At 40.5% G+C, this 26,067-nt stretch overlaps 1 protein-coding gene across 10 annotated transcripts in view; it reads left to right on the plus strand.

Moving 5' to 3' along the window:
• Positions 1-26,067, plus strand: part of PHACTR1 (phosphatase and actin regulator 1) — a 320,959-nt gene that overhangs the window by 182,158 nt on the left and 112,734 nt on the right. For all 10 annotated transcript variants that reach the window (XM_062617920.1, XM_062617918.1, XM_062617919.1 and 7 more), the window contains one exon: positions 10,226-10,390. In XM_062617920.1, the coding sequence (XP_062473904.1) occupies positions 10,226-10,390 (165 nt within the window). The remainder of the gene's footprint in view (positions 1-10,225; positions 10,391-26,067) is intronic.

The following is a 26,067-nucleotide window of genomic DNA, read 5'->3' on the forward strand; positions in this document are numbered from 1 at the left end:
TGTATTTATAGTACACCAGGCTCCATTTTTAAATGTTTGTGCATAAGTACCTCCAAGAATATATGTTTTGTTTCTATTCTCCTACCTTTGTAGCAAAATACTTGGGAGATTTGTGGTTTTGAGCACCATCACAAATATTGTAAAGCTTGAGGTACTCAGCCAGAGGCCATGGTTCAGGCCAGTCTCTGACTTGCAAATTCAAACAAAATGCTTTACAAGTTAAAGAGATTTTGAAAATCAGGTTTGCATGGCAAAGACTGCAGTTCAGTTGGAAAAGTGTCATGTGCAAGTTTGACTTTTGACTTGATAGAAGGAGATCTGTGAAACTTGTGAGATGTTGCAAAGATACTTCGCCCAAAAGAGGTCGGCACTTACGGGCAACAATGTTCTCAATTTTGTGGGCAGAGGCAATTTATATTGTCAGAATATGCTCAGAAAGACTTATGTTGTAGTTGTGTTTAGTGTTTATCTGCTTTGTAGCAGAACCTTGATAACTTTGAGAGGAAAATTTCATCATTCAAGGAAGTCAGATTTCATCAGTTTGTTCTTTTGTCCAGTGCCAGCAGTGAAAGGGTAGAAAAAAAGATTATTTGATTATAATTGTAAGGAATGTCAGGTTTGGAATTAATTTTATCCTACTTCTGTGTTGAAATGAAACCTCATTCAGATGCCTATCACAATTACCTTCACAATGTTGCAAAATGAACTTTACTGCCAATTTCATCGTCAGGTGGTGCTGTATAGGCACATCCCATCGTGCTGCTGGGGTGCTCCGCTCACATTTGCACCTCACAATATGCCACAGGTTCCTCTCTCAAACACCACAATATAAAGGAAAGTAGTCATTAAGACCATGCTGTAATGTCTTCTCTGTCAATTTCTTTTTCTGTAGGTGAATTTCAGCATGCAGAAAAGGCCCCTTTTACAGCTTTGGCCAATAAAGTCATCTGACACCAGTAAGGAGGCACATTTTACCGTGCAAACCAGCATGTCTCAACCCCACGTGGTAACAACCACACGTAATGCAGTTCATCTTCTCTTGCTCTTTCTGGTTATCTTACTAGTCACAAGCAAAGAGCAGAGGACCGTATTTTACCTTAATTAGCAAAGATTTGATAGCCCGGAAAGCAAAATAGATCCCTGATTCCTAAGATGGTCATCCAGTTGCTAGATGGCTTGAGTAAAGTAATTCTACTCCTTGTGACCTTTGCTGTTCACTTTGGTGTGGTCAGGATTTCATTCATTTCTCTCTGCTAACATTATTTCCATGCATAAAGCTGCTGGAACTATTTCAGTAGCTTTTTCAATGATTGTATTTTCTTGGTTCCTTGTACTATTTTTTTTCCCTTAGCTCTGATCTAAACTTTTTCTCATTTTCTGAGCTATTTCTGGTTGTTGGGCTTGGAATTATTCATGAACTTGAAGCTATGTGCATATGTACTTCCTTTGACTGTAGCATTTCTTAGGTAGATATACCAATTTGAGTACCTGATGGGATCCATCTTTTTTTAAAAGCAGCAGCTTTTTTAAAACCAGAGGCTTTCCTCTAAATTGATTGAGCAAGAGCAATAGCCTGCAGAGCTCAGCATCCATGAGACACCGTAGAACTTAACACTAAAAAGAGAGGGTGAAAAAAAGTGAAATCACAGCTATGAAAATCACACAGAAATACTCTGTGTGTTTTTAGCCAGCAACCCACCATGCTTTATTCATTACTTTAAAAGAGTCATGGGTATTTTTCTTCCCTTTGAGTACTCATCTCTGAAACTCAAGCCTCTACCATAATTGCCTAAACAAATATTTCACCACAGCCAAGGGTCTAAACTAACCATCATCTGAATCAATAAAAGAATTCCCGTTATAATGACAATCAGCAAAGACCAAATATAGCTGCACTTAGGTAGTCAAAGCAGTAGTATTCCCTCTTCCTTTTGCATTCCAGAACATGCATACAGACTGTGTTCTTTCAAAGTCTAGTGAAACATGCTATTTTTTGCTAGGCTGTTACTGACCCTGTTTTTTAACTCACATTTATGCTAGTTAAAAATGTGCCATTTGGTATCATTACTCTTTTGCTCTTGGCCAACCTCCTGTCTATTTCTTTAAGGAAAAGAAACAGAAATTTCTTTTTTCCCAAGAGGAGCAATATAGATTTTACAAGGGAGTGGTTTGAACTTTCTAGCTGTTAAATAAAAGTACTTTTTCCTTCCTCCCAGCCATTAAAGTAATTAAAACCTTAATTTTTTATCTTCATGATGATAGTGGTGAGAGGGTACCATTTTGTTTAGAAAGGTTAATGTTTGTAATGCCATTTACTGAATGTAGTTACTTTGAATAAGAGTACATGCTCCTCTCAGGTTTCTGAATAGTCTAAAGATATGCCTTCTAAAGTGCACATTTTTAGTAAAATAAAATAAAAGTGTTGGGTATTCTTACATGAGAACCTCAAAAGATAAAGATCAGAGATTACTCAGTCCACCAAAAATCTGCTAAGAAATGAGAATCATTGAAAATACTTTTCTTGGGGTTTCTGAAAATAAACGACCAGCCTTTAGCACTAGTGGTTTGTTTCCAGAAAGGTGGAGAGCTTCCCTTCCATGAAGTTCCCAGTGAAAGGCCAGTAGATCAGTGTGCTTTTTTTGTATGAGCAACTATGTCTGCCTCTGTCCACGTGACAATTAGGAAAATTATCACCCAGTAGCAGAGGCCTAGCAAAGTGTGAACAACAAATCCATGGGTATCCATGGACTGGATCTTTTTCTTGGATTACTTTTATATATTGCAGCTGAGTAGAATTTGCAGATCAGGCTGGAATAAGACATAAATCCAACCATGAAAATGTAATCATTACCTGCTCCTTTAAGAAGACACTTTGCTTTCAAGTCTAAACAAAATATACAGAAAAAAAATGTTATGTGCTGTTATCTCCTTCCTGCTTGCCACTTAGGGTAAAATTTCCCTTCCTTTCAAGCTGAAGTTTTTGCCAGAGCAATTGCTGGTACTTGTGGAATTGTCTTCTTGTAGCCCCAAGAAAAGCAGGATATCTGTTTTGCTTCTGCTGGTTCTGCTTTTCTCTTGACTCTCTTTTGGTTGTGCTCCACTTGTAGTAGCTGCTCTGAGTCCTGTTTTGGAGTTGCTGAGTCTCCACATTGTGTGGTAGTGAGGACAGACCTGTGGGTTCTGCTCAAGAGTCTGGACACCCAAGAGTGAGGAGCTGAAATACTGTTTAGTGGATTTAGCCTTAAATCTGTATGTAATAAATACTTAAGAGATGTAAAACCCAGTGAGTAATAAGAGCAATAAGGTATACACAAAATAGCTGATACCAGTGAAATCTAACAATCCTTATTTTCTGTAATTGCAGGGTTTATAGGAAGAGATTATGTAGCTACTGATGATATAACCTGATAAAGTGCTTTTGTTGCAAGTAAAATTCTTGTGCACTATGTTATAATATGGAAAATACTTGATGTTTTGACAGATTTCATATCAATAAAGACATTTTCAGTGATGCATGCAGTGCAGTATAGTTTGCAGAGGTTAAAAAAATGGCTTTCAGATTGCAATCAGCATGAATAATTAATGTTTTACGTCAAAATGCGGGGAAGTTGAAAACAGGGTCCTAAAGGGATTTGACTTGCAAAGCTATTCTTTGCACTTCTGTTCCGACAAGAGAAATAAATAGACTGAAAAGGAGAGATCACAGCAGAGAGCAGAGCCATATCATGGTCTGACACAGGCAAGTGTAGAGGGTGAGAGATTTAGTTACAAATACAGTGCAAAGTGCTACACACCTGGGGAGAGAGATTAATTGGCAGGGGTTTGGAAAATGTGAGTGCTGCTTAGCATGCAAAGGAAAGCTACTGACAGCCTCTTCATGGCTCATAAACCCAGTACACCAACCCAGTCAGTGCCATTGCAAATGTGTATATCCAGTGGGAGCTGTTGTCAACCGGAGAGGTAGTCATCCTCGTTTGGCAAGACTGCATTTAGACTGATGCATGCTATGCCTTGTCTTTCATTGGAAACAAACCTTGGTGAAGTTAGGAAAAGTTTAAATGGGAAATTCAGATAGTAACGGCAGGTCTGATGAAAATTGATTCCGGGTGCAAAGGGAAATTAAAGGGAAATAACAGATGATAATAGAAGAGCAGAAAATGAACTATTTTCCTGAAAGAAAAGCAAGGTGTTTTTTTTTAATTTCAAAGTGTTCCCATCCAGGTAAAGAGAAGACATAAGTGCTCAGCAACTGGTCGTTCAGGTTTCCTGTCATTCTGAAAAGACACATGATGTGTCTATATCTTGTATTGAACAAGGCTGCTGGAACGAGGTCTGTGCTGTCTGAAGTGAAGGATATTCAGGGTGCAGAGTTCTAAAGCAACTTTGCGACAGAAGTTTGTTGGAAATGAATCTGCAGAATAGACTGGTTGGATATAAATTGGAAATAAGTATTACGTTGTTTTTTTTATTTACATAGAGTTATTGTCAATAAGTAAAATGGCATATTTAGTGAATTACATCTTCAGGGCCAAGATTATTTTCAAACTGTTAATACAGATTTGTGCAAATGTAACAGAAAGGATAATGTAGCCATTGGTCTTCAAATCTAACTTTGGACAGTAAAGTGCTGTTAAGAAAATAATATGTCTGATTATGAATAACAAGTGTTAAGAAATGGTCTGAGAGAAAACTTAGTGTGATTAGCAGTAGGGAAGGTAATACTAAGCATCATGGATGGGATGGGTGGGTTTTGGGCTTCAGCAGTGAAATTGCTCTGTCTCCCCAAATGTGGTAAGCGTGGTTTTGGTTGTTTTTTGTTTGGTTGTTTTTTGGGGTTTTTTTTCTAAAATGGAAGCTGGGTATATGATATGTCAGTAGCATTAATCAATGCCATGATTCCCAGACAGATGTGGAAATAACAAAACCAGTTGTCATTCTCCTGGAAAACATAGTAAGTTATGTTGTCTTTGGGAGGGCCTTTGATCTGCTTGCTAAGCTTCTCAAATACAAAAAATAGGAGACCCCTGTACTGTCTGTTACTCGACCTTCTGAAGTCAACACCCTACTGAAAGATGTGAGAAACTCATAAGAACATAGAGATTAGGCCTCTTTTTTTTCTTGGTCTGATAAACTGACTGTTTTGAAGAACTCCTTTTCAAACTGCCTCTCCTAGACTTGCTGATTTTGTCCATATCAGGTGTCCTTGCAGTGCATTACAGCTCACAAACCTCAAAATGATTGAGGTCAAATAATCCTCAAACCTAGGGTTAGCTTCAGAAACAAAAAAAAAAGGATGGGGGTAAGAGAAGAAGTTAGCTTTTAGACCTTCTATTGTTGTAAAACTCTGTAGTATATTATAATCATGATTATAAAATTTCTTTTACATTACTGGGATGCAAAATATTTTTATTTGTTGTGCTTTTTCTCATTAAAACCACAAGTCTTGCTTAATGTTCAGTCTATATGAACATCAAGTGTCTTGAGGACTACAGTAAAATTTTGAGAGCTGCCTCACAGTCAAACTGCCTGTGTAAAGCTCTCAGGTCATTTTCCGCTTGTTATTCTGGGATGATGTTTTGGACAGGAGAAAGTGTGAGGTGAAGTGTATTGTCCGCTTGCCATAATTGCAGGTCCCAGTATCTCTCTGTGTCCTGGCAAGATCTCTCAGATACTGGGGAAAAAAGTCAGAACAAGCTCCCAAAAGCACAGAGTATCAACAGTCATTGTGACCCATAAACATCATGTTTGTGGCACTGACCTCAACATGAGCCCTCAACAGAATGACTAGAGGCACCAATGCACATGGCAGTTCCCTCTCCCAGTTGAACAGACTGATGAAACTGGGACTGCTGTGACTGCTTTCCTCTTTGATGGCACAAAAAACACCAAGTGCAAGGCCTGGTTGGTTTCCATTTGTGCAAGTACCACCTTTTTTTGGGAACAGCAAGGGTGTGAAATCAGCCTACGGAGCCTGCTGTTAGCAGTGGGTGTCACAGCCCACAGCCAGTCAATAGTCGTTAGGAGCCAAAAAGGCAGAGAAACCGAGCCAACTCGAGCAAAAGATGCAGCAGCATAAAAGAGTGCAGAAATCTGACTCTTACTTCTTGCATCATGGTCTGCTTTTATTCTTGCTGTATTGAAACTGTCATGGCTTTATGCTAATGTGGTTCATTCCTAGCCAGGGATTATTATGCTTTGAATTAGCAGTGCTCTTAAGAGTATTTTTCATGAAAAAAAAATGAGGTAGTCCTGAGAAATAGGAGCGAAAGGGAAAAAGTGCTGTTACTTGCATTAGCTTGGAGCTGTGTGTGTTTGGAGGGGTTGAAGGAGAAGAGCCATGTTCGTGGCTGATGGAGAGCACAGCAGGACTCCTGGGGCACATCTGTGTGAGAGATGATACTGAAATTCAGGGAAAAGCAGTCAAAACATGGTAATGGTTTTGACACTGTGCTTGGCTTTTAACAAACCCACCCTTTGGGTAAATTCCTTTTGACTCCACTGTTGGTTTTGCCTGACTGTGAATCCATACTCATTTACCCTGAATGGGTAAAGCTTCCCAGGGGCAGTGAGAGCACAGCTGGTTTGGGACAGAGGGGTTGTATGATACAAAAGGAGAGAGTCTTTAAAAGATGTCAGTTTTCTAGGGAATGGCCTCACCAGTACCAGTTAGGACCAGCTCTCAAAGAAGAGTTGTTGGAGCTCTGAGATTTACTAACTAAGGCACCTGGGTAGCAGAAATGGTGGCTCAATGATGGGGAAAAGTAGAGAGGGTGAACAGCAATAGGAATTCCATTGTTTAAGCTGTGGGCTTAAACAATGCCCAATTCAGCAGCAGTAGCATGTCATTCCCAATGCCAATTCTATACTCTGCATCTTCCAAGTAAGGAAACAAAGACAATACAAGCCCATTACTTTTAGCAGCATCTCAAAAAAATCATAGCAGTGGAACACAGTGTGATCTTACGATGCTTTAACTAGAGGCATCATAAAAATAGAGGGGGTCTGCCTGTAGAGGGAGGTAGTCAGTACCCTGTGCTGGTCTTCAAAGCCCGGCATGTTCTAGTGAAATCAGAAAGTATAAGGAAATTTCTGATTTCCTCCTCTTTTTACCCTCATGGTTTCTTCAACATAATGAGGCAATTTCCAGCCTTGATGCAGCATGTCCCAGCCCCTGCACAGGACAGAGCCTTGTAATGGGTTCTCTGGATAAGAAGGTATTTCTCTAGGCAATTGGGCACAAAGAGCTGGAACAGAATGAAGTGCTTTGGCCGGATTGCCTTTTTTTCCCCTCTGCTTTAAATGGAAAGAAGAAGTTCTCAGAAATGCCTTTCTCTCCATTACCCCAAAGAATAGTTGTTTTTAACTATTTCCACTGAAACACTTGGGCTCTCTGTATCTTGCTGGGTAGCTTTTTTTTTTTTTTTTTTTTACTCTAGAATATTACAGGCAGCTGTATCTGGCAGTGATATTTTACAGGAAAAAAGGACTGTGTTGCCAATGTTCAAAGCAAATGAAAGAGCAATAACAAAATAACCAACCTTCTTGCAAAAACCTGAGGGTCTCAAATAGGATTTCAGTTTGAAATTCTGGTAATGAAGCCTCCTTTGTGTTAGAAATGTGTCTCTGGCTGTTCCCATGAAAACCGTCCTAAATTTGGCATGCTCAAAGCCTCAGAAAAATTTCCATTGAGACACATAAGAATTTGCTAGCCAAAATCTCTGGTGATTGTGTGTGGAGTGGGTATGCTCATCCCTTCAGAATGATGTTCTTGCTTAGGTTCCGGAGCCCATGCTTTTATGGCTGAGATTAATATTTAATATGCTAGAGGTGATAGAAACTGGGCTGCTCTCTTCAGAGCAGGAGGGATGATGAGCTGCATCCTGTCTTTAAGAATCCAGGCTCTGTGTGTGCAAACCACGCAAATCGGTTTTACTGGCAGTGTCGCATTACAACACCAGCCTGGCAAATGGTATCCCTAAAACACAAAACAAAGCAAAACACCAACAATTTTAGAAAACCCCCAACCAAACCTCCTCCTGTATGATGACGTAATTATTGCAGATGTTTTTTGTGGAGAAAGAGTGGGCATGCATCAGCCTGGGGCTGGGAGAGCTTATTGCAGTCCTGGCATTTATGGCATGGAGAGAACTTTTCTCCAGGGCTGCTGGTACCTTTCCTCTGTTGGTGTTTTCCTTTGTGGTCTTGGCTTATCTTTCTCAGTGCCTCTAATCACAGGGATGCTATTTCTCAAAGCTATTAGCATACATTGTCCCAGCAAATGTGAAGGGGGACCATGCAATGTAACTGTGCCAAGTGACCATCTCCAGACTTCTCTTGCTGTCACTGGGGAGGAAGGGTAATTTAAATTCTTCAGGGTTTTGATTTTCTTTAGCTGTATAGACTGTCATGATGTATTACAGGATGAAGGTTACAGAATGCTGAAATTTTTAAACACAGTCCAGTGAAAACAGTTCTGAGGAAATTCAGATTTTAGTGTGGACTCTTTTAAAATTTCTTGAAGTCCCTGTGTTAAAAGGAGAATTGGAGGGGAATGAGTGGACAGAAAGTGGGACTTACTGTCCCTGGAGGTATTTTAAAGATGTGTAGATGTGGTACATGGCTTAGTGGTGGACTCAGTGGTGCTAGGTTAACAGTTGGACTTCATGATGTTAAAGGTCTTTTCTAACCTAAACAATTCCATGAGTCTATGATTTTTTAGCACCCTTTCTGTTATTAATGAAGCCCGTTTTGTAACCCAGGTAGTTTTAATGGATGCAGTAATAATACCAGAAGGTCATTACTTATCAGAATCCTTGCTCTTGATAGACATTAATTCATGGAAATGTCTCTTTCCATTGGAAAAAAAACAAAACAAAAAAAACAAGCCCAAACTTGCAATATTTCTTGTAAGCCATACTGCTCCTTTTATTTTCTTTTCTTTTCTTTTTTTTTTTTTAACTCTGGAGCTTTCTTTTCCCAAGTCTCTATCCCACTTCCCCAGGAATGGCTGTCACATGGATTGTTAGCTGTCTAGAGTGATGCAGAACAATTAACTATGGATTGTAACTTTGCTGTTGTAATAATCCATATTTCCGTCAAAACTGATTGCTAATAATGATCTTTACAGCAGATTATGGATTCCACTGAAATTAAATCTTAGAATGGTTTGATTTGGAAAGGACCTTAAGATCATCAGTTCCAACCTCTACACCTCACTCTAGACCATGCTGCCCAAGGCTCTGTCCAACCTGGCCTTGAACACTGCCAGGGATGGACCATTTACCTCTGCTTTGAGCAACCTGTGCCGGTGCCTCACCACCCTCACAGCAAAGAACTTCTTCCTTATATCTAACCTGAACTTCTGCTGCTAAAGTTTAAACCCATCCCCTGTTGTCCTATCACTACAGTTCCTAATGAAGAGTCCCTCCTCAGCATCCTTATAAGCCCCCTTCAGATACTGGAAGGCTGCTATGAGCTCTCCACGCAGCCTTCTCTTCTCCAGGCTGAACACCCCCAACTTTCTCAGCCTGTCTTCATACAGGAGGTGCTCCAGCCCCCTGGCCCCCTGATCATCCTCGTGGCCCTCCTCTGGACTTGTTCCAACAGTTCCATGTCCTTTTTATGTTGAGGACACCAGAACTGCACACAATACTCCAACTGAGGTCTCACGAGAGCAGGATCATCTCCTTCAACCTGCTGGTCACGCTCCTTTTGATGCAGCCCAGGATACCGTTGGCTTGCTGGGCTGCAAGTGCACACTGAAGTCAGCTCATGTTCATTTTCTCATCAACCAACACCCCCAAGTCCTTCTCCACAGGGCTGCTCTGAGTCTCTTCTCTGCCCAACCTGTAGCTGTGCCTGGGATTGCCCCAACCCAGGTGTAGGACCTTGCACTTGGCTTGGTTGAACTTAATAAGGTTGGCATCAGCCCACCTCACAAACGTGTCAGGGTCCCTCTGGATGACATCCCTTCCCTCCAGTGTCGTGGATGCTTTGCACAAGCCCAGGTAGACAACATCAACTGCTTTGCCCTTATCCATCAGTTCTGTAGCCCCATCATAGAAAACGATGCTAAAATAATGACTACACTTTTTTCTCTTTTTTACTGTTCTCTGTAGCTATGGAAAATTTTGACCATCTGTGTGGTTCTCTGGTGATTTATTAAAGCAGTTATTTCATTCCCCCCCCCCCCTTTTTTTTTCTTCTTTTCTTGCTGAAACTACAGCTGAGGAAGTGGAAAGACTGGCTGCAATGCGTTCAGATTCTCTAGTACCTGGGACTCACACGCCTCCGATCAGAAGAAGAAGCAAATTTGCCACTCTTGGGAGGCTTTTTAAGCCATGGAAATGGAGGAAGAAGAAGAGTGAAAAATTTAAGCACACTTCAGCAGGTAATAGTTGCGATCGGGTTGGTTTGTTAATCTGTAACTGTTTGCTCAACAAGACTAAAAGTTTGTAATGCAGCCGCAATTCATATACATTTTTAAGGTTGTTGAAACTTGGCTTGGAGAGATTTCTCAGATTCTAAGAGATCTTTAACTCTGTTACCAGCTTTTTCTTTTAAAAAAGGCAAAAACAACATTTTGAGTGCACTGCAGTTAAAGCAGCAGCTCACCAAAGCTGTATATTCAGGTTCTGCTACTAGAGCTAGAGGGTAACTCAGAAGAAATCTTGTTACACTGATTTACAAGATTATGGGTAAGTGGAATAGTAGCATGAAAAAACAACTCTGGAGGATTTAGCCACTTTCAAATTCCTTGTAACTGCTAATAGAGGAGCAAGAAAAATGCATGACAAAGGAGTTGACATTTTACTAAGTAACTTGCATAACCATAAATTATGACGTATGTCATTTGTTTTCTGAGAGAAACAAAACTCTCTTCCTGCCACACCCCTCCATATGCTATTGCTTTCTAATGCTCCTGGTTTAAGACTCTTTTAATTGAAAAACAAGTATGAAAAATTGCAAAAGCTTATTTTTATATTGTTACTTGATCTGAGCAAGAATTCCATATCCAGGAACTTATGCGTGTGGTAGAAGTTTATACCTGATGTGTTTGTTTTCAAGCTTTGTGATCTATTTAGAAGATTTCTTGTCTTTATTCTTCCATGATGACTGATAATTACTACATGTGGTTTTGCAAGTCATAATCCTGGATTGTCTCTGAGAAGACGTGAATTTTCTTCTGATTTCTTACTATTCTTACTACAACTAGAAAGAAAGCAGTGAAGATCTTGCTCCTTCAAGTGCCAGAGGAAGCTTGAATTACAGCCCAGTTCCTCTCTGGCCTTTTTATTGTACAGTGAAAGCTTTAAGGCAGGAGACTTGACTGTACCTTCTGGCACCCTAAAGCCTGTACTCCTGAAAATGGCCTGTAATTGCAGGAGAAGTCTCATTTAGCTAAGTGCAAATTCTTGCATAAGGTTAAATGCAGAATAAGAATTTTCAGGGTGTATATTTGAAGGTGTTCTTTACTGTGTGCTGTTTAAGCTGCTCGCTGATGTGTCAGACAAAGACTAATGAACTGGAAGAGATGGCTATATTACACTGAGTGACAATCGTATTTTTTTACGTGACAGCTGAGAAGCTATTGTCACCAAAAATGATGTGTTTCTGCAAATCAAAAGGCTTATCTTTCATATTTTGTATCAGACATAACCACAATGAAGTGTAGCAGGATTTCCGTGAAAACTGTATATAGCTCAGGTATCTGTGGATGCTGTGGTGACAACTGCTTTGAAGCTAGCTCCTTCCAGCATGCTGGGTTAGTTGGATACAACTAGGAGGACAACCACAGCAGTTCAGAAGGTGCCATGGGTTGCCAAACCCTGCCTAGTATTTATTTGCATGGTTTATCCAGCTCTGGGAGGTGGGGCTGTGGTTTGACTGATTAGTTTTAGGATGGATTGAATACACCTACATAATCTGTTCTGGGCATTACAAGAAGAACCCATTTGCCATATCACTTGTAAAGTACATAGGGATTAAAAACAGAGTAAAAACTTGTGTTTCCTCTTCTCAGAGGTATAGGAAACTTTACCACACATTCCAATGTATCTCTTCCCCTAGAAAGAGGGACTATAGTCCCTGAAAAATGAATTTAAAATCTGGGTCTCCTGGTTGCAGGAGATTGTCGATTGCAGTACTAGATTTGATCTCAGTTGAATCCAAAATCTTTCTTTTAAAAAATAAATAAACTTAAAGAAAAAAAATCATCTCTAGTAAGCTATCAGTATCCTACCGCTGCTCTGCAGAATTGGTATTCCTGTCAGCGACCCTGCTACTAACTGCAGCAAAGTTGACAAAGATGTCAAATTTGCAGAGCACCCTGCAGGAGGCAGGGGGAGAAATTTACATCTGGACTGTATGAGAGGTGGGGACCCCAAGTTTTCATCATGCCCAATGCTGGGGAACATGAATCCACCAGCATCCTATCAGACCCATGTGGCAATTCAGAAGGATTGGCTGAACCTAAGATGTGACATACAAAAGAGTTTACACATGGAAAACTACCAGTTTTCTGCTGGTATTTCCATGGCCTCTCATCTAATACCTCTGATCTCACTGATAAAAAATATTTAATCTTTATAATAAATCAAAGGACAAGCTTATAAAATGGCATAATGAGAGACAGCATGAAACTTCGTAATACAGGCTTATTTTTTTCTAGTGCACTGATAAATGTGATGCTTGGAAAAAAATAAATTCCCATTAGTGTCCTACAGGCATGCACCCAAGCTTTCCACCTGCATAGAACATCAGTAATTATAAAAAAAAATAAATACTAATACAAGTATTTTATTGGGCTCTTATTTGCTGCAACAATAGATTCAATTATTTTTAATGTCAAAAGTGGTAAGGGTCAAAACACATGACCTTATCTGTTGAAACTTCCTTTGAAATTCATGGGAGTTTTTTCCTGGGAGAGCACTGGAAGAAAGAGAGTCAGGCTGGCATTTAAGATTGAAAGGGGTTGCCCTTTTCTTGAGAGTTCCAAGTGCTAACATTTTGTATCTGTATCTTTATCAGACTGAAAGCTCTGATTATTTATTCAGTGATGAATACTTTAAAATACAGTAAGCAAAAAAAAACCTTTTAGGTAATAGGTAAAATTATTTTCTGACACCTGGTAATTGCATGAGTTGAGATAGAAAATCTTTAATTTGATTGTCTGAGGACCTTAAGATTATGCTTATTATATATGGTTCCTTTCAGCACATCAGTACTCATATTGTGATGTTTGAGCGTAACAAGTCCCTCGTCCTCTGTCTTTTTTTATTGCCACTGACAAGTAGAAGGTTAAAAGGATGCATGTGTCATATACTTTGTATGTTTATAGGTAATGTTGGTTAGATATCCCTGAAGAGACTGCAGGAAGAACCAAAGTCTGACATTGCCTTGATGCTGACTTAGTCATGAAGGTGAAAGTTACGGGTTTGATGCAGACTTCTAATGCCTTTGCCTTGCAGTTGGTCCGTCTGTGAGCATCATCATCAGGTATGTTTTAGAGCAGCCAGAGCAGGTAGAAAAGATCATGCTATGGGGTGATCTGTTGTTGCAGATGGTAAGCGCCAGATGAGCCTGCATCTGGGGGTTGATTTGAGCAACCTCTTCTGCTGAAGGTGGAGTATTAAGAAGGTTGTTCAGGACATACACCATGAGTGACAGATGGGCTCAATCTATGAACAAGCTCAATCTCAGAGCAAGCAGAAGGGAGACTATACTGTGTGAGGGACACCAGTGTACCACAGTGGGGCCAGAAACAAGTTAATTCTCACAGTAATCCTCCTCCTAGATAGAAGTGAAGCCTCCCCCCAGCAAAGAGTATTTTTGCAATGTCAGGGTTGCCAATCGTTTTTACCACAGAGGTCTGATGAAAGTTCTTTGATAGATGCTGAAACTCCCACAGTACAATAGGAACACTCCTGACAGTGAAGTTTTATATACAGGGAGTTAGACAAAGAAATTAAGCTCAGCCACAATTATTCATGCTATAGTCAAAACTATGGTGTACTTTTTTAAACTCACCTAAAATTTCTTCTTGCACAGAAAGTGTGGAAACCTTTATTACCATGAGGGCTGAGGGCCCCTCATGGCAACGAGCAGTATGATAAAGCTGACAAATGTAGCTTCGGCAGCACAGGCAAATTTCTAAATGGCAAGATTATATCAGTTGATGGGACTGTTTCTTATAACTGATAAGAAGAGGAGCACTGTCACTTATGGCAGAAGGAGCCAGGAAGAAACAGTTAATTCTCTTTGCTCAAGCATGTTATCTGAACTGGATGCAGCTGGGATGGTTCCAGCAGGCTGCACAAGGTTTTTAAAGCCATACTAGGTTCTCATCAAAGCAGATACCAAGAGAGTACACTCACTGTCTCCTCAGCCACACCTTTGCCATTGCTTTTAGTACCTTGATCTTGTTCTGCTTGCCTTGATGCGAATTTGAAAACAGTTCCTGCATGTGCTGTAGTTTTATTTCAGTTCCGTACATGTGGTGGTGAAGTGTCATTTCCTGGTGATGTTTTAGAGAATGAAGTGCTTATGAAATAAAGAAGCCTGAGGGAAGAGAGGTTCTGGTCTTGAAATATTATTGAAGTTTTTTTATCACTGTATTCATCAAGAGCCAACTGCTTGCACCCTTTCAGAAAAAAAGTATTTCAGCTGCTTGCAGAGGTCTGAATAGGGGAAAATGTCTTATTTCACCATTCCCTGTTTCTGGTGACCTTCATTTTAAGGAATCGTTGTGTCCATCTTCCCCCATCCTTGCTTCCTGAGTTGCAGTGCTCAGGCAGATGGAAGGAGGAAGTGTGAAACTTGTACTTGAAGGAAACTGATTGTAATGAGAAGAGGAAAGCAGGAGAAGGTGAGAAATTAAGGAGTGTAGAGAAAGCTCAGCTATACAATAAGAGGGGGAAGGATTCAGCAATCTTTGGGTTAGGTCCATAGGCACCCTGTATAATGAGCAGAGAAGGTCCAGTGTCAAAAGAAAGCTCCACAGCAGCTCTATTGCCAGGTAGACAGTTACCTGAAACCATCAGTAATACTAAAGAAAGAAAATGAAATCTGTATCTTAGACTTTCCTCCTAGGTACTTTGAAACCTCCCTTCACTCATGTCACAGATCCCCCCATAGAAATACTTACGACTTTTTCCGCAGCGTGGTAAGGACAGATCCATCTTCCAGTGCCACAACTCCCATCCCTGATACCCGTGAGTGATCTAACAAGCTGTGTCCTGTTCTGTGGCCAAAGAAAGACGTGATGGTGATTTCCTAGTCTAGCATTTGGGGTGCTTTCCTGAGAAGACTGAAGACCCACTCCTGCTTCATTTGAAGCTTCATTTGCTTAGTGTGAAATTGCAGAGGGTGGTGTTAAGGACCCCATCTCAAGGTGTAGGGCTGGGGAGTTTGAAAGTATAAAGACTGGGCCTGAACAATGTAAAGCAGGATATCAGAAGTGCCAAGGGGCAAATCAGTGTGACCCAGGCATCATCAGCTGAGTTGGAGAAGGTTGGGTTGGGGGACTAAGACTTTCAGGGCAGGTTCATGGGTTGATCTGCTGTCTAAGGGTCTTAGGACTCTTAATAGTTGTCTGTACAGAGGATGACAGACTTCTCTTGCTAGCAGCTACTCTGTTAAACTGGAACAGCTGAGGTCTCCGCACTGGATCTAAACATTGAAGCCCAGTACTGTAGACAGTGCCACAAAAGGCAGCATCTGGTCTTTCTCAGTTTGCTTTTTAGGGAGGGAATACATGCTCTACCATTTGCTTTCACTCCTGCTGGAGCAAATTAAAGAAAATCAAGTGTGCCAAAACAAAATCCACTCATGCAAGCTTTAGCTGCCCCACTCCCAGAATATGCATTAAACCAGCCATTCATTTTATGCTCAACTGCTACGTTTTTTACTTGCTAAGCCTCAGTGCTTTGCTTTTCCATCCAGAGTTACTAAAAAAGTGCTCTAAAAACATTCATATGTCAATGTGTTTATATAAGTTAAGTCTCCCAGTTAGCAGAGGGATTGTTTAAATTTGGCAACACTTACAGGCAAGGACTTTCAATGTTTCTGATGAATAACAAGAAGAAAACAAAATGTGGTAAATCTGTGCAATTAGAGGAACTGATATTCATAAACCATACCCAGATCATTTTATCACTACTGCTGATTATTTCTAACTACAATAGGTAAATATTTTGAACTTTACTCTCCAGAGTATTCCAATCAGTTGAAATTCAGTGATGTGTTGCCAGTGCTGCTCTTAAACCTTCCTACTCCCTTCTGTTTTGCCGGTGATTGCCTCTTTTGTTTTCTCATGTAAAACTCCTGGGCTGTTAAACTAGTCAGAGTAGCTATTTGGATGAGACCTTTGCTTGGGGAAGTGAAGGAGAAGCGCAGCCTGCAAACATGCCTGCCCTCACCTCTGCCTGTACCTTTGGGCAGGTGGCCTAAAGTGGGGAGATTTTCAATGCTTTTCCCAAGTAACTTACCAGGTTGTTGAAATCTATCTGCAAAGGTCCTATGAAAGCAGTGGTTTTGTTTCTATTATTGGCTAACAAGGATAACTGTGTTTTAAAGAGCTTTATGGTCCCATTCTCTTCTCCTGAATTTTATTTAATAAATACTGTGATCCCATGTGAAAGGTATTTATATTTCAGTTCCAATTCCTCCTATGCTTGCAGGCCAGACAGACTGTCTCTAGGTTTAGGTATGGATCCTGAGGTAATTATGATTTTTTTTTCCTTCACTCTCTTATTCTGATGACTTAGAAATGTAATTCTGAATCAGCATGGAGAAAGAGAGTGGGGTCAGCCCTGCAGTGTAGCTGAGCCTGAGGTTACCATGAAGCCTGAAATACCCCAAAGTCCTGTTCACATCGATGACGAAGCTTGTTTATTAATAAATAGACTGTGTAAAACCCCCAGTGGTACTTTCAGTGTGAGAGAGTGAGCAGGCAATATGGATGCTGGTCCCAGCCAGGTATTTTTGCTGTGCTGGAGCAGCTCATAGAGCATTAACACATTGCTGAAAATAACTGATCATTTCCAAGTTTTTGGGAGGAGAGAGAGAAATGGCACTGATGCAAAACTTAGTCCAGACTTCAAAAAGGAGCTTCAGTTTTCTTAAACCCAGTAATACAACCACTTTCTAGACTTACCAAGTGCTTCCTTGTTCACTGCTTTGTGTATGTTTTTGAGGGAGGTGCCAATTGTCAGCCGGTGAAGAAAAGTGCCATTTTGCAGGAACTAGGACTGTTCATGAATGAGCATCAACTTAAGCATGTATCTTTGTCTGAAGGAAATTCCAGAAAATACACATACTATATTTTAGTCTTTTCTAGATGAATCTTAGAGGAGCATTTACTCAAATTTACATTTACATTTCAAATTTGAACTAGATAGTAACAAGTATAGCTAAAAATCTGAATTTCAGATATAAAATGACCTGACAGACAGGAAAGCATTTAAGTCTGCTGAAATACTACACTGATTGAGCCCAAGGACTGAATAAAAAATTAAAATCCATTTCATAGAATCATTTAGGTTGGAAAAGACCTTCAAGTTCATCAAGTCCAACCTAACACTGCCAAGTCCACCACTAAACTATATCCCTAAGTGCCACATCTTTTAAATACCTCGAGGGATGGTGACTCTGCCACTTCCTGGGCAGCCTGTTCCAATGCTTGACAGCCCTTTCAGTAAATATCCAGTATACAATATCCAATTCCAATATCCAGTCTAAACCTCCTGTCCTGGGTTCATCAGTAGCAGTCATTTTTCTCCTTCTTGGTAGCTGGTGCAGTGCAGTGTTTTGACTTTCGGCCTGGGAACAGAGCTGATAACAATGATGTTTTGGTTTGGCCAAGGACTCTGTGAGCCTCATGCTCTGCCAGGGAGGAGGGGAAGCCAGGAGGAAGCAGAGACAGGACAGCTGACCCAAACTGACCAAAGAGGTATTCCATACCACAGCACGTCATGCCCAGGATGTAACTGGGAGTTACCTGGAAGGGCTGGGAGACTGCGGGGTTGGAGGAGGTGTCGGTCGGTGCTTGGTCGGGCTGAGGGGGGCGAGTTATCGGTCGGCTGGTGGTGAGATGTTGTATTCTCTTCCCTTGTTATTTCCTTTCTCATTGTTATTATTGGTGGCAGCAGCAGTGATTTGTGTTATACCTTAGTTACTAAACTGTTCTTATCTCAACCCGTGGGAGTTGCATTCTTTTCGATTCTCCTCTCTGTCCCTCCGGGAGTAGGGGGAGGGAAAGAAGGGGGGGAGTGAGTGAACGAGTTGCCTGACTGGGTTTAAACCGCGACACCTCCCCATGCACAACTTGAGGCCATTTCCTCTTGTCCTATTGCTTGTTACGTGGGAGAAGGTATCCACCTCACTACAACCTCCTTTCAGGTAGTTGTAGAGAGCAGTAAGATCTTCCCTGAGCCCTCTTTTCTGCAGACTAAACAACCCCTAGTCTGAACAACCCCCAGACTTGTGCTAAAGACCCTTCACCGGCTTCATTGCTATTTTCAGTTTTATTTTTGCTTTGGTCTAAAATTGTGTACTTGATGTATTTTTAATTTTAGAAATGAAAAAAAATTATATCCTACTTCTAAATGCATATTGCCCATAGCTTCTTTTTGCATGCACTAATATTTTCTTCATGTCTTTTGTGAAGCTGGCCAGAAGTTGCACCAGAATTTACGGAAAATTATAGGACACATTTTTTAAAGTTTGCTCTTTTGCATTTCTGTAGAGGGAGCAAAACTAACGTGTATTTGCTTGCTGCTGTGGAACCAGAGTTTGATGGGGCTTTGAGCAACTTGGTCTAGTGAAAGGTGTCACTACCCATGGCAGGGGAGTTGGAACCAGATGATCTTTAAGGCCCCTTCCATCCAAACCATTCTAGGATTATGGATCCACAGGGATGTTTAAAGTCAGTGACTGTTTTCAACCTTGCAATTAGATGAACAGCCCAAAGCTTATGGTGGCAGAAGGCACTTCATAGCAAGGGAAGGCAGTGGGTGAAGAAGTTTGCTTCTTTAATGATGGAATTATAAAATTATCAGCTTTTTTTAGATTTGTTATTTTAAGCAGATTAAAAGAGTTCAGATGTGTTCGGAAGTTGCAGATCTGATTTGTACACAGGAGGCAGTTAAAGCAGTTGTCTATTTTTATACTTGAATTGCCAAATAGAAGCTCCTGGTTCAAAAATGGGAGGTATAATGACTTCCCTGGGAGCATGTATTCCACCACAGAGCATCATTGTGTCTTTCTGAGATCTGCTGCAGAACATTTGGGGGATTAAGTAGTGAACTTTTCTAAGCTGGACTGAAAAATGTATGAGACGAGGCCCTTAAATGTGTCCCTTCTCACAGGAAAGGGATGTTTAATGAGGCTGTTTGTTTTTTGTGCTAATTACATTTCCAGCTGTTATGAAGATTGTATGAGGCCGCCCAAACTGTCGTGATGCAACATAGTTCTGCAACAGTGTATTCCTGTTAAAATAATAAGACAACTAATTCATTAACAAATTTATAGCAAATTCTGAGGATTGAAAAATAGATGCTGTAGCATAAGCTTCTTCATAGTATATGTATTAGACAGCAACATTCGTTGGAGATGTTTAAGAAGTATTTTACCATTGAATCAGACATAATGGAATATCTGGTTATGGGGAGAGAGAATGAGCATGTTTAGAAGAAGCTCAGTCTTGTGTAAAAAATTGTTGTATATCCTCAGCTGCTGTTGCTGTGACTCATGAATGTACAGTCTTTATCAGACTGTGTCCTTAAAGGTTATTTTAGAATGCTTTCATTTAAACCCAAAATGCGTTGAAGCTGCTTTTTATTTTTAGATTGCATTTGAAGCATGGAAATTAATTAGTATTTATCAGACTGTTGGATTTTTGTTCTTGAAGTTTTTATTGCCCTTTTTAAAGATGTGGGGGGAAAATAGCAGCGTTTCACAGTGGCTTGGAGCCATGAGGCATCTGGTCTCAGATGAGATCAAAGTCTCATCAAAGACAACAGTGGGCAGCTGTAGCGCTAGGTTATCCCAGTGACCCAAAAACACTGCAGGTCTTTTCCAGCAGGATGCTGGCTGGTCACAGGATCCTGCTTTTAAGTAACTCATGCCCCAGATCATTTTTCTAATTCCATCAAAGCAGCAGCCATTGAATACTGCTGTGCAAATTTGTCATCCATCAGTAATCAGATGTTGTGCAGGTACATGTCTTCGAGACTTGGCAGAGTCCAACAGATTTGGACTGCACAGGCCAGGTGCTTCAGCTGGGCAAATCTGCTCAGTGATTCCATCAGTTCCTCCATACTTTGGTCAGAGATGAATATGGTCTTTTTTCTCCCAGAGCACCCGAGGAAAACCTCCCTTGCCTTTTAGAGACTGCTGCTGGGTAGTTTCCAAAAGCGGTATTTGTTAGATGTGTTCACTCAGAAGTGCTGTTGAGGAAGTTTTATTCCTAGAATACTGTTTTGATCTCACTCGGTGTTTCCCACACAGGGGAAATGAAGCAGGAATCCCTGAGGCCAGCATGGTGCTATCTCGAGTGAGCCCTGCTCCATCAGTGACCTGATTGACATCTGACCCATGCTGTGTTTAGGAAATGGGTTGGTATTGTAGTGCAAGCATGCAGCTCAGTGACTCTAATCTAATTGGGATTTTTTAATCAAAATAGCTACCCTTTATTTCCATGTCTGTGAACTTCATGAAAAAGGTACACACAGCTAAATGTATAGGGTATTGGCAACAGGGATGAGAACACCAGGTCCCCAGGAATCTGAAACACGGATGGCAGTCACCCAGTAAAAACCATTAACTTCATGAGCTCTTTTCAGGGGCTAATATGTTGAGGAATAATAAATAGTTGCTAGAAAGAGAAGCTGAATTAAATTACCCTGTGTACAGAGGTTTAATAAGAAAGATCAGATTATTAATTGGGAATCAGATTATGAATTGGGAATCAGATTATGAATTAGGAATCAAAGATAGCTTGATGAAGAACAGTTTCTTAGAAATCTTGGTCTAAGTCTTGTTTGATACAAGGGCTTGTTTATACATTGTAACTTGAATTATTTAAACTATAAATATGAAACAGATTAGTTATATCACCATAAACTCTTGGATGGATATTTATTCAGTTCATAAGCTCATTATTTTATTTTAATTCATTAAGGCCATTCAGTTCTGAATTAAAATGTCCACACAAACGTTTAATGTGGCATTGGTGATCCTCCTTGAATTACTTAATTCAGATTGCTTTTCTTGAGCGCCCATGTAAGTAGCCACAGGAGCTAATGTGCAGGAAGGAATTGAGTAACTACCACAAGAGATGGGATCTAGAGGCTCTGGTTGGTGAGAGCATATCTGATTACTTGGACTGATCCAAGGGACTGGCAGAAGAAGTCCAAGATGGTGATGAGAGCATTTAATGAAGAGAGGAAGCTGTTGCGCAGCCTTCCAAATCTGCTGGTGACTCATCCCGGTCTTGTGAACAACAGCTATAGATTATTACATTCTAAGTGTTGTAGGACTTACGTGCAATTTCACCAAGTCTCTTTTTTTGTTTGTTTCTTTGTTTGGTCTGTCCATGTGTAGGATTTCTTCAGAACTGCAGTTTACTAAGTCAAGTCATTCAGAGAGAATCTTGGATTCTAGTAGCAAAAAGAATTATTAAAAACCCCATGTGGATGTAGAAGAAAGTCTTGGCAAATAAAAGCAGGGGGGAAATCTCAAGTTCTTGTTAGAAATTAAACTTACAATTTTAAAGCAACCTACAGATACTCTGAATATTTATATTTTGCTTTATTGATATCAGTTACATTTTCAGACTAATGTTTCAGTTTGATAGTATGTCGTCTGTATAAAAAAGATAAGAGTAGTTAAAAATAAGACTTATTTTGGTTTCCATTCCATTTATTTGTATAGGCCAAAGATCTAATACTTTGTAATTACAAAGTTGTGGTTATTAACTGCATCTGAGTTGTTTATTAGCTACAGGATGTCCCACACTTTTAGATAAAACTAGTGGTGGAATAAATGGATGACACTGAACATCACTCAGTATTCCTTTTGTTCTTGCTGGAGTAGCAGATGTACGTTTCTAGGCCAGAAAAATGAAGTATCTCAGTCTATTACTTTTCAGCTGAATATGTACACGTAGATTTTTGAAGGAACAGAATTCAGTTCCTTATAAAAAAAGTTTTAATTTGATAATTAACACTTTTGGTCGTTTATATCTTCAGAACGCTATATGAATCTCACCAAGATAATCAGGCAATCACAAACAATTCTGTTTATCAAAACAGACTGTAAAAGTCATCCTTTTTCTGTGGCAAATCATACTTTTTCGACCTAATCAACAACATTAGTTGCCTGTTTTAAAGGAAAAGTTATTAGGGAATTTGTTTGCCACTAGCTACTGCTTGAGCTGTAAACACCAATCCCTCACCTCTCTGTGTTTTGCAGGAAACTTATGGTCTCCTTGTGCTCTTCATTAATTCCTTAGTTAAAAGTAGCATGTGGCTGACAGCTGAATGTGCATAGATAAGCAGAACTCTGAGGAAGGTCCAGAGAAAGACAGATATGCTTCTGCCTGAAGGCAGTGACATGTATTTGTGCTGAAAATGGTTCACAATAGGTTTTACTTTCTTCTTGCTGAAGCTGATGAATTCTTCCCATGTCTTCACTGGGTGTAGGGTACCTGGCCGGCACTTGCTGAATACCAAAAGCCTTTGCTCATACAGATAGGCCATGAAGGCTTCTGCCAGCTGCACAATCTCCCTTCTGAGGTGATTTGTTTTCCAAATAAGACCATGGGACTGGTGGGTGCTCAGCTCTTTACACTAGTAAGCAACATGTCTGCAGGCCAAAAAGTTTCTGGGACGTGCACACATATCCAAAATGCACCTCTGCAGCCTTTTAAAATTAAGTTCTGCCTGAAGACACTTTGGAGCCCATGAATTTTCCATCACCATCATCAAGAATCAATACTGCATTTACACTCCTGTGCTGGCACTTACATTTTCAAACCTGTACATCTACCTCTAATAGCCTGTGTGCTTTATGGACCTGATCAAAAGCACCATAAAAGTGATTGCTGGATTCTCTGCTTTTCATGCACATAGGATCAAGCTTGTATTAAGTAGTTATAGTAGTATTCCTCCCAATTTCATACCTAATGAGAAAATATGCAATAGGTAGATTAAACATCAGTTAAAAAAAGATGTAATTGGTTGTGAGTTCATATGGCAAGTGGACTAAAGTTCAGATATGCCCGAGTGGCAGTGGTTTTTCTCACCAGCTAGTGACTTCTTGTACATCATCTCCTGTGGAGGATTTTAGTTTATAGTTGTGGGGAAAAACAACTGGATAATTCCACGAGCACCAGAACTTATTAAACCAAGTTTTGTATGGATTGCTTCTTCCGGGTTCATTTGCTGTTTAATCATGAGCTTAGCAATGGCAATTTGGACTAACCAGCCTCCAAATTTCTCTGGACTTTAGAAACATAGCAAATGTATGGTCTTTTGTCCTGCCACCAAAGTTGGAAACAGGTTGCAAAAGTTGTCAGATAGGGCAGAGAAAGGAAAGAAAGCAACTACTGCTGGTAGAAATAAGCAGAAAGGGATGGGTGAAAACAGCCATTGGATTGGCTGTTCTGGTTTTAGACTGGGCAGTGAGTTTGGAAAAGCACCTGGCATCCTTTTACAACCTCAGTCTTGACTCCAAAATGTGTGGAACACCACTCCCCAAGTGTATTTCTGTAAGGATAGCAAGAATCAGGAGGGAACTTCTGAGAAATTGTGTATGGAAATAATTTGGGATTTTATGATCAACAGAGAATCCTTGTGTCTCCTCGCTCTTCCATTTACTTTGTAAAGGGGGAGGTTGGAAGGAGAAGGTATTATTAACATAGCATTATTGGTGGACAGGAATTACCACTAGTAAAATTTAACAAACATTGTATTTGCTTGTAACTAATTGTATAATTGTTGTGGTCTTTTCACAAAAGCAGATGAGAATGCAAGAAGCTTTTCCTCCATTTTTTTTAAATTAAAAAACTTTCATTAGCTGCACTGCAAAAAGATCCCCATGCTACACTGGGATATAGGGGAGGGTAACAAGTCAAAACAAGCAGGGAAAAGAAAAGGCAGAGTCATGGCAGCCGCTTCTCAAAGTGCAGTGGCAAACCTGAGTGCATAACGTGTTGATCATTTCAGTGCTTCTTGCAGCATGATGGAGCACTGTGCCACTCCTGTGCCCCTTTGGGTTGTGAATGAGTTAGGACATATTTTCCCAAGCCCCTTGGTGTTTGACAGGACATGAAAGGCACTCTGCAAGCATTTGTGGGGTTTGGATCAGACCCCTGAGAGAGAAAAGATGGTTTCTCTGCAGACAAACAAATGCAGAAGTGTTGTGGGAGTTTCATGTGTTCCCTATGTGTCCCCCAAGAAAGCAGGGATCAGCCAGGGTGAAACAGAGGCATGACAACAGCTTAATCATTTTTCAGTTGATTTGTGCAGAGATTTGTACAGGGGCTGTGTAACAGCACCTGGAACTGTTTCTGTGATACCCTTTGCTTGCTGACATGTGACAATGCTTTTCCTCAATCTTCTCAGTAGCTTTCATTAGGGGTCAGGCTTTGGCCATCCTCATCCAGGCCCATTATCTTGGAAAATTATTATTTGTATAGTTTTACAGTTTAGCTAGGAAGAGCACAAAATCTGTCAAGATCTAAGATTTGGAATTCTGCAAATAGTTGACATTCTGCAAATAGTTGACATTTCACAATACTTGATCCTAATAGTTCACAAACCTCAGTAATTACTCTTTGGAGCATGTCTCATTCAGCCCTTGAATTAATAGTATTGGAAATGCTATGGGTGCCCTAATTACCTTGGAATGAACAACATCAAAGGCAAGGGCTACCTTGGTTGTAGAACAAATAACTGATCTACTTGTTTTTCACAAGTCAGATGGATGCCTACTATAAGCCCTGCCAGTTGTATATCCCCTACTGCTGCCAAACTGTATGTTCTCTGATGATGATCCAGTAATTGAAGGACTCTCTAAATCTTTTCAGGCTTTGATTTACTTACTAACTAGAAGATAATTATTATAACTTATCTCTGTAGTCTCATTCATCTTTTGCAACAGCTACTTTTTTTCCTCTGAGAGGGGAGTAATTAATGTATGAACTCTTAGACCACCACTATTGCCAGGAAGGCATGTAATGTGATGGCCTCAGTCCATCCTAGAAAGGGGAGCTCAGTGCTGTGGAGAAAGGTTTCCTTCTGCCATGATGGGATCATTCATTGCAGTATGCACTGGCCTCTGCCAGGATCTGGTCCATGTTGCATCTGTCTCTCTGCAGAGACAGAGTAGGATCGGAGCCCCTACTGCATGTGCTTACAGTATCCTTGGTGTACATATGCACCGTGAAACAGCATGCCTCTTTAAAATTCACAGAACTCTGATCAGGTAAAAAGTGAAGATTATTATAGAAGATTCATGTATATCAGTTTATAAATTAAAAGAATTAAATCAGCAACAGATGCTCTTTTTAATTAGCTGTCGTGGTTTAAACCCAGTCAGGTAACTTGTTCACTCACTTCCCCCCCTTTTCTTGCCCTCCCCCTGCTCTCGGAGGGATGGAGAGGAGAATCGAAAAGAATGCAACTCCCACGGGTTGAGATAAGAACAGTTTAGTAACTAAGGTATAACACAAATCACTACTGCTACCACCAATAATAATAATGATAAAGGAAATAACAAGGGAAGAGAATACATCATCTCACCACCAGCCGACCGATAACTCGCCCCCCCAGCCCGACCAAGCTCTGACCGATACCTCCTCCAACCCTGCAGTCTCCCAGCCCTTCCGGGTAACTCCCAGTTACATCCTGGGCATGACGTGCTGTGGTATGGAATACCTCTTTGGTCAGTTTGGGTCAGGTGTCCTGTCTCTGCTTCCTCCCAGCTTCCCCTCCTCCCTGGCAGAGCATGAGGCTCACAAAGTCCTTGGCCAAACCAAAACATCGCTTGTTATCAGCTCTGTTC

Source organism: Pezoporus occidentalis, unplaced genomic scaffold (assembly GCF_034315485.1).
Source record: "Pezoporus occidentalis ecotype Australia unplaced genomic scaffold, CSIRO_AGI_Poc_V1 ctg2, whole genome shotgun sequence".
NCBI classification, from domain to species: Eukaryota; Metazoa; Chordata; class Aves; order Psittaciformes; family Psittacidae; genus Pezoporus; species Pezoporus occidentalis.